Source organism: Oryza glaberrima, chromosome 12, assembly GCF_000147395.1.
Source record: "Oryza glaberrima chromosome 12, OglaRS2, whole genome shotgun sequence".
Taxonomy (NCBI): Eukaryota; Viridiplantae; Streptophyta; class Magnoliopsida; order Poales; family Poaceae; genus Oryza; species Oryza glaberrima.
The window spans coordinates 18,438,395-18,447,678 of record NC_068337.1 but is presented as its reverse complement, the minus strand read 5'-3'; the positions used below and the strand labels follow the sequence as shown (position 1 = coordinate 18,447,678).

The 9,284-nt window shown below is 39.9% G+C and overlaps 1 protein-coding gene across 1 annotated transcript; it reads right to left on the bottom strand.

Annotated features, from left to right (window-relative positions):
- Nucleotides 1-4,434: 4,434 nt before the first annotated feature.
- On the bottom strand, nucleotides 4,435-5,883 carry LOC127756351 (F-box/LRR-repeat protein 14-like). Its single transcript, XM_052281709.1, has one exon. The coding sequence runs from the start codon at nucleotides 5,881-5,883 to the stop codon at nucleotides 4,435-4,437; it is 1,449 nt and encodes a 482-aa protein (XP_052137669.1).
- Between the last annotated feature and the right edge of the window lie 3,401 nt (nucleotides 5,884-9,284).

Below are 9,284 nucleotides of genomic sequence, written 5' to 3'. Positions count from 1 at the left end.
GCCATGGAGAGGCGGAGGTTTTGTTGTGCCATGGAAATGGGGTGGGGCAGCAAGAGTAATTGGGCTGGATGGGCTAATGATGGGCCACCACCGCATCTGGGCTTGACACTGGCCCATTTTTTTCCTACTCCCCAGCGTATTTTATTTTCTTTTTTACTATTACACACGCACGCATACCACACTCACACTCATGAGTGAGCTGTCTAATACACGCTAAAAAGACAGAGACCGGTAGCATATCCCAGTTCTTACTAAAATTCTATTGAGAGCGCACACTGGACATAAGGATTTAAATCTCGATGGATAGAGTCATGCACCCACGTTTTATCACCATACTATATGTGCTTCACCTACTTTTATTGTATTTCGATTGTTAGGATGACTAAGGCTGTGTTTGAGGGAGAATGAGATAGAGAAGATTGGGAAGATACACAAAACGAGGTGAGCCCTTAGCGTGTGATTAATTGAGTATTAACTATTTTAAACTTCAAAAATGGATTAATATGATTTTTAAAGCAACTTTCCTATAGAAAATTTTTGCAAAAAATGAAGTGTTTAGTAGTTCAGGAAGCGTGCGCGCAGAATACGAAACAAACTCACTCCCTTTATTCTCCAAACGAACACAGCCTAAGGCAGCGTTTGTTCTGGGAGATTGGAGATAGAATGCACATCGTTTTCCGCGCGCACGCTTCCCAAACTACTAAATGATGTGTTTTTTGTAAAAAAATTTCTATAAGAAAGTTGTTTTAAAAAATCATATTAATCCATTTTTGAAATTTGAAATAATTAATACTCAATTCATCATGCACTAATAGCCCACCTCGTTTTGCGTATCTTCTCAATCTCCCCTTTCTCAAACACAGCCTAAGTTCAACCAAATCTATAGATCTAGACCTCCTTACGCTAAGCAAAGGGAGATATGTCTGGATCTTAATGGCTAATCATGAGCCACAACTACATAAAGCATTTTTTTAACGACTCGCACGAGACGGTGCGAAGTTCTATTGATATAGCAAGAAAAAAAAATTACATCCCCGAAAGGTCATAACCAGGAAAAAGAAAAAATATACCACCACATAAAGCTTGACACTAGCCCACCATATTTTATGCTCCTAGTGTATTTTTTTCAGATTACAGGGAAAACACACCAGCACGTATGAACACTACACTCACATACCCACGAGTGGGTCTCTAATGTATGCTTAAAAGACGGAGACCAATAACATATCACTGCCCTACTAATTTTATATTGAAAGCGCAGTCATGTGTGCGTAATACCTACGATTACACCATCACATCACACATGCTTTCCTTCTCTTAACGTGTTTAGATTGTTAAGATGACCAAGTTCGAGAACCAAATGCATGGATCTATAACGACTGACTTGAGTTGACCATGCACACCGATTAACAAATATCACCAAAAATTCTTGAAAAAAATTGTATATTCAAATTCATTATACACAGAGTTGACAAAACTTTGTACTCTTAAATTCTCAAGAACATTCTTCAATCCTTGCATGTGGCAATTTGAAGATAACATCAAATTAAAAGTTAGGAACAGAGTACTACAAAATATAACAGAGTGATCCTTAAGTACTACAAAATTTCTCTTGGTAGTAACCATATATGTTTCAGCAATATTGACACATTTCTGAACTATTGATCAGCTTTTCAATCCTGCTGAGATCTTTCATGATATTGTTCTTGACTATCCGTTAGATGCAGTAACCCGTCCAAATGTTGCCATTCTTGTGAATGCTTTGCTATGTTGAAGGTCATATAAATAAATCTCTCTTTTTGTACGTTAATAATATTGGCAGGTATGTTGAATATATGTACAGATGTACAAGTAGATGTGCTATGTTGAAGAATTGAAGTAGACAAATGTATAATCTAAGCTGCTGGCTTCATTGAGAGTACTCAGAGTACATGACCCCCCCCCCCCCCCCCCAAAAAAAAAAAAATCATTGATGAAATTAATTAATCTATAATTTTCACATTGTTTTGTCCATTAGGTATGGCTCTCAGGGTATCTGTTTCACCTATGGAACAGGGTCTGGGATAAAAGGATTAGTTGCTGCTGGATGAACATTCAGAACCAGTTCTGCAATCAGAAAGGCAGCTGACTCTATGCTGTTGGAGGCTGGGGAGAAAGCTACTTGTCCCATTTCAATGCCAGGTAAAATTCATTATTTGTATCGAACTTGTTCGACCAGAGTATTTTCTTGTTAACACCCAAATTTAGCATCTGAAGCGAAAATGGAAAAATATGGCCAAATTTGGATAGGACCCGGTTTGCTACGTGAGGCTGAGCATGTGGCCGGTCAAATCGGCGGAGTCCGACTCCAAGTCCAGTTTTATCGGTTCTCTGGTTTTCTTGCTTGAGCTGAGGTTTTTCGAGTCCTAATTGGTTTCTACACCTAATTGAACGTAGAGAAGGTCCTGAAGAAGGCAAGACCAGTCTCTTTATAAGAGCTATAACCAGTTCAATTGAGACACACAATCTACAACCAACACCATAGCCAATTAAATCGTTCTTTCAATATCGTATCTACCAGGTTCCATCCATCTTCGTCGGTTTGCGTTGCAAGCCGTCTGCCTTCGCTGCGAAAGTGCAAATCCTCTTTGTAGGTTTGTCCCGAAAACATTCCGTTCCATCCATGAGATGAGTGTTTATCCCTATTTATCTAAATCGGTTCCTCTAGCCCATTTTTGATCTCTAAATCCATCTTAATCAAAGGGTTTCTCGAGGTCAAGATAGTTGACGACTCCGTACTACCGCAAAGTTTTAGGTGATTCGTGGAATCGTGTTTGGCGGCGTGTCAAAAAAAAAAGCGGCAACACTTTTTCTCATGATATATATACTATCCCAGTGTTGAAAGGTGCAAATAGGTTTACATACTCATTAAGTGAACACTAGTTGGTAATTTTGACCCTAATCGATGCAGCTGGCCAGGTTTCTTGCTTTCTTCTTGTATACTTGCGTGTATGATTGACATGTTGATCTTCATATACTTGCGTGTATGATTGACATGTTGATCTTCACAGGCTGAGAGAGATCCAATGCTTTTGCATCGAGCAGCAAAGGATGGTGAATTTCCTCAGCAAGTACTACTCCCTATTTGGGCTCTTGGGATGGGATGGAGCAAATCGATTCATAAGAACAGCAACTTATTATTTATTATGTTTAAGATGAAGAATTTTATTTATTACTGCATATATAATAGAGATTACAAGAAATACATATACTAAAACGTCTTATAATATGAAACGGAGAGTAGTAGTCAGCAAGCATAGACATGACAATTTGTAGCCAATGCTTCGATATCCACAAGTTCGTCAAATTTTCAGTCATGTTATTTGACTGTGTATGTCCCCTTGCGGATATAGAGGCTGAATATCTATACATTATTAAAAAAAAGACACTTCGTTTGTAGAAAAATAATATTTAGTCGCTCAAACTTATCCGGTTAACCATACAAGGTTTTCATAGTCTTCAAACAGTGTGTATGGCCGCAGTTCAACATGGTAAATGCTTTAACCAATTGAACAAAAAAGCGTGGATAAGCTCTAAATCTGAGAGCAGTTTCAAAAACTGCTAAAATATGTGAAAATAGTCACAGCAGCCGCAATCCTACTAATACTTAAGCTTAGGCATATATAGATGGAATCACATAAAATGAAGTTTTCTCGATGTTAGTTACATATATATGCCCGTGAATCGTAACGAGATTGGAAGAGAGAAATATGATTAAATTTCTTTATATGCTGGTTTTTCACAGTGATTTGGGTTTTGGGGGTTTTTTTCTGGACCGGTTTATTTGGGAAGGTGAGGAAGCGGTTTTTTGTAGGGAGGAATGTTCTTTTAAAGAGAGGAAGGAAGACGATTGTGCTTTTAAAGTAGTTTTAAAATAGTTAAGATATAATTTCCTATGCGATATGCTTATATGCCCACAATGTTGAACAAACAGAGTAGAGATTTTTTTTCCAGAAAAAAAAAAGGTGGTTCAGATTGATAATTCTACGAAAAGCTAAGTATTCATGCTATTTTTGTGAGAGGAAATGCAAATTAGAACACTCTAAAAAACAATCAGAATTCAAACAGGGTAACCTCACTAACAAAAGAACTAGTTGTATAGATGGATTTGGAAAGGTAAACAAAGATGAAAGTACCAAGAAATATATCAGTAGCTGCATTGTACCATACTAGTGACCAATACCATGATTTTTCACAGAACAGATGGCTCACGAAAATTCAAGGCTCACCATAATAAGCTACAACAGATCAGCGTCAACAGTAACAAATCAAAGCAGATTCAGGTATATGAAAAATGAAACCGACAACAATTAATGATGTGAACCTGGCAACAACTCAAGTACTCAACCAATTCAACAGGGATCCAAAAGCCCAACTGAAAATCTTGAGGGGCACCTAATCCAGAGTGGATATCATGCTCGATCTACTTAGACGGCCATAGACTGGGCAATTATGATCATAGCGAACAGATTTGGCAGCCCCCTTCACAGCTTTCCAAGAAACGCGACAGCCTTGAACAATCAGAGAATCCAAATTCCGTGCACGTACGACCTCACTGACTCCATCATCAGTAAAACCGCGACAATCCTGCAATGTGAGGTTAACCAAAGATGAACTATTGGCAAGCAAGCGCATCCCGGCATCAGTTATCTGATTGCAATCCATAAGCTTGAGAGTCTCCAGGAATTGTGCAGACGAGAGGGCCTTCATCACCTCATCATCGAAGATATTGGCGCCACATAGAACAAGTTCACGAATTGGGCAAGACTGGAAGAGCGTCGCAAGGCCCTCTTGGCTGAAGCCAATTTCTGGATAAGGAGTGTGACGGGAATACACTGCGAGCTCAACAATCTGAAGCATACGGCACCCGAGGGCTAGAGCCTTGAGGCTTACATCAGTCAATGGCATCCTGAAAACTCTACGTTGAGGTCCTACACCAAGAACAGGCTCAAGCTGAAGAGAGATGCTTTTGAGGTTGCTGCAGTTCTGGGAGAGTGTGATCATGTCACTGTCAGTTAGACCAAGAACAAAATGAAGGCAAAGTATCTGTAGTGATTTGCTTTTTCCCAGAAGAGAACGAAGTCCTATTTCTTCCACGGTTGCAATCCCTCTCAAACGCAAATCCTTCAAACTCTTGCAGCAGAAATCATAGCTATGCTGGTAGTTCGCCACGAATGAGGGATCTCGAAGTCTCAATATGTTGTAAAGATTACTGACCTCAAACACAAACCTCTGGAGCTTCATCCATCCTGGACCAAACAATAGGAGGTCGTACTGGCTGATTCCTCCACAATTCTTTACAACAAGTTCTTCCAATGATCCATCACTGCCAAGGTACTTCAGCCATTCAGGGTTACCACTGATTTTATTGCAATTGATGAGGTGAAGACCAGATAGATTCTTGCAACCAATAGCCACAACGAGAAGCCCACTTGATGTTATATTTTTTGCAGAGTTCAGCCTGAGGGAAACTAACTTCTTGCAATCAGTTAGGTAAGCTAGACCAGAGTCATCGATGTAATAGCAGAAGCTTAAAATGAGATCAGTCAGCAATGGACAGCAAGTTGAAAGCGTAAGAAGGCCTTGGTTGTCGATCTGATTCCCATCGCCACGTGTCCAATCATGGTAATTGATCTCAACTTTCCGCAAATTGGAAAATCGGGAACAGAGTGTTAACAAGGCTTCTTTAGCAGGCCAAAGGCCACGACCAACACGGATAGTACTCCTGTGCTCCGCATCAATGGTGTAGAGCCGCTTCGACACAAGAGAAAGAGAACTTAGATCACTTGTCCTTGTAATCCTCTTCATGATCTCTGCAAGTGCTGCACCCGGAAGATCCTCCATTGTGAAATACGGGTGGACAAGATTGGTAATCCCCAAGTTCCACAGGCATCTGAGTGCTGGGGTGAAATTAATATGATTAGAACGATTTATACGAAGGTTACCGAATAGCAGTAGTGAAAATCATTAAGAAGCATATATATATTAACCCTTTTCCGTTGAACACCCAAGTGTCCAAGTGTTCCTCTCCAAACATGACGAGCTAAGGTTGGCAATATATTTATTTTTCTACAGTTCTTTGAGCAAACAACAGTTAACCTATAAGAAACAGCATAAAACTAGACTACAAGCTAGTATACTGGCGTCTCAATTTGGAAGCATTTACCACAGTACCCAACTATTCACACCAAAATCACTCTCAACACAAAACAACCGAGGTCTACTTGCATTACCAAGAACCAAAATTTTAAGCTCCAACATGGTCCACGAATTCTAGGCTCGGTTTACAACAATATTGTTAGTTGAACCGAGTCCAGCTAGGTTAACACCACTCACAGCCAATCAACTCAATCAACAATGCATGAGAAGAAAGGCACACAACTAGGAAGTACTGGTAGCAATTAAGAAAAGAATAACCGAATTAACACCCCAAGAAGATGCATTTATTTTTTTTTGAAACAATAAGTACATGCAATTGCTGAGCAAGCTATATTAAAGAAGGGTGTATTCTATACTCCCTCGTCTTATATGACACGCTTCCAGAACGGCTAAAGTTACTTTTTTGAAAAAAAAAATCTATAAGATTATTTTTAAAAAACCATATTAATCTTTTTTTTATTTTATTAGCTAATACTTAATTAATAATAAACTGGGGAGGAAGGGTTTCCAACCCTCGACGCCAAAGATAGCCTTAGAAATACAAGGCCACTAACCCCTGTGCAAAACAAATGGCAGCGACATACTCCTTCTGTCCCGTAAAAAAACCAACCTAGTTTGGTTTTTTATGGACCAGGGGAAGTATTACGATTGAGGTCCACTATTTTTTTCCGAATTATATTAACAAGTCTTTCTCCAGCATTTCTACAATTTGAGGTAGTTCAAGACCCAAGTTTTCGACATCGGCAACAGAGAAAAGAAAAATTCAGAAATAACAAGAAGTTCACCTAGGGTACGGGTACCCTCCGTCGATCATCGCTCAACCAACAGAAACGGCATGATGCAAAGAGGGAACAAACAACCTATCAAAACCACCCCGAAATTTCATCTAAAATCAAGAAAAAGAATCACTAAGGTTTGAAACGATCAGAGGCTTGTGGGGGGCTACCTACCTCGAGGCGGCGCAGATCGATGAGAAGAGTGGAGCAGCGGTGACGACGATGGATGATGGAACCTGAAGAGGGGAGAGAGAGAGAGAGAGGGAGAGAGGCGCGCGATCAGCCGCCCCGCGCCGCCATCTCCGATCTCTCCACGGACGCGACAACGCTAAGACCTAGCTTCCCCTCGCGCCGCGCCTCGAGCAAACCCTAACTTTCGCGCTGTGGTGTGGTGTTCTTCGTGTGCACCAAAGGAGAGTATTGGGCTGGACCTGGGCTGGATATGTTATTTTGGGCCACTTCTGGGCCAGAATTAATTCAGCATTTCTTTCTCCTCCTCTTTTTTCACTAAAAAATAAGGGAAAATTGCAAAAACCACCCCACAAGTCACTTAAAATTTGAGATTCCACCTTATATGTCATTTCGTTAGAAATGCCCACCCCTATCTAGTTTTGTTGCAAAAACCACCCTAGTGTGCACATGCTTGATCTAATCAACATGTGTTTTATGGATTGTGTGCCGTCAATATGGTATTTATCAAAAATAATATTGCTAAGTGTATAGCCTTGACATGTTTTTGGAGATTCGACCAATAGAATTACTCGTGACAACTTAAACGTTATCACACCGAGTTTCGCTATATGCACAAGAAAGTTCGACCAAACATTAAGAATAAATCTAATGTAAGCACCTGGATAATATTGACTCGGCTAGCTTATCTCGTGGTTGCTCTACATCAGCGATAACGTGCTGATTCAATTAGGGACGTGCACTCTGGGATGGATTTTGCAACAAAACAAGGTAGGGTGAGCATTTGCAATAAAATGACTTATGGGGTGGAATTTTAATCTTCAATTGACTTATGAGATGGTTTTACAAATTTCCCCTAAAATAATAATAAAGGGAGTAATTTTGTTATTTTTCAATTTTACTAAAAAAGGGAATTAGTTGGATTTTATAAAAGTAAATTGCATATTGGATCGGGCTAAAACATATACTACCTCCATTTCATATTATAAGACTTTCTAGCATTGCCCACAATCATATATATGTCTAGATTCATTAACATCTATATGAATGTGGGCAATGCTAAAAAGTCTTGTAACCTGAAATGGAGGGAGTACCTTGTTTCGTCTCACACCAGGTTTAGCACATTTTTATTTACATCTGGACGAGTTAATATAAGTTTAACTTAACACCGGGATATATCATTAAATATATTAAAAAAAGTAGCACAAAAGTTCATGAAATCTTAATACTACCTCCGTTTCATAATGTGAGACTTTCTAGCATTGTCCACATACATATATATATTAATGAATCTAAACACATATATATGTCTAGATTCATTAACATCTAAATAAATATGAGCAATGCTAGAAAGTCTTACATTGTGAAACGGAGGAATTAGTACTTTGTGAAGCATATGATCTACTCCCTCCGTTTCACAATGTAAGACTTTCTAACATTGTTCACATGCATCTAAATGTTAATGAATCTAGACATATACATATGTCTAAATTTATTAACATCTAAATGAATATGGGTAATGCTAGAAAGTTTTACATTGTGAAACAGAGGAAGTAGATTCAAAAGGCCTCATAAGATTCATTCATATTTTACAAGATTTCCCCCCTCTGATTTATATGATGCAACCTAGTGCAAACTATAGATGGCCAAAAAGCCCGCCTTCGTGCCGGGCCGTGCCGGCCCATGGGCTGCGCCTCCCGCCCAGGCACGGCCCACCAGCCATCAGGCCGTGCCGGGCTGGCCCGAAGGCGCGGGTGGCCCATCGTGCCTTTTTTTAAATAAGTCTATTTTTCGTCCCTCCTCTTTAGGCTTTGACATATTTATCGCGAAAATAAGTCTATTTACCGTCCCTCCTCTATGGGCTGTGACATATATGTAGTGAAAATAAGTCTATTTTCCATCCCTCCTCTTTGGGCTGACATATATATAGCTAAAGTAAGTCTATTTTACATCCCTATTCTTTCGACCGTGGCATATAATATGTCTATTTTTACTCCTTATAGTTTATGTGTCGGGCCTAGCCTGCGGCCCATCGTGCCGTGTCGGCCCGGCCGTGCCAGGCCAGCCCAACGTGCCGGTGGAGAGGCCCAGGCACGGCCCGGTGATCGGGCCGGGCCAGCA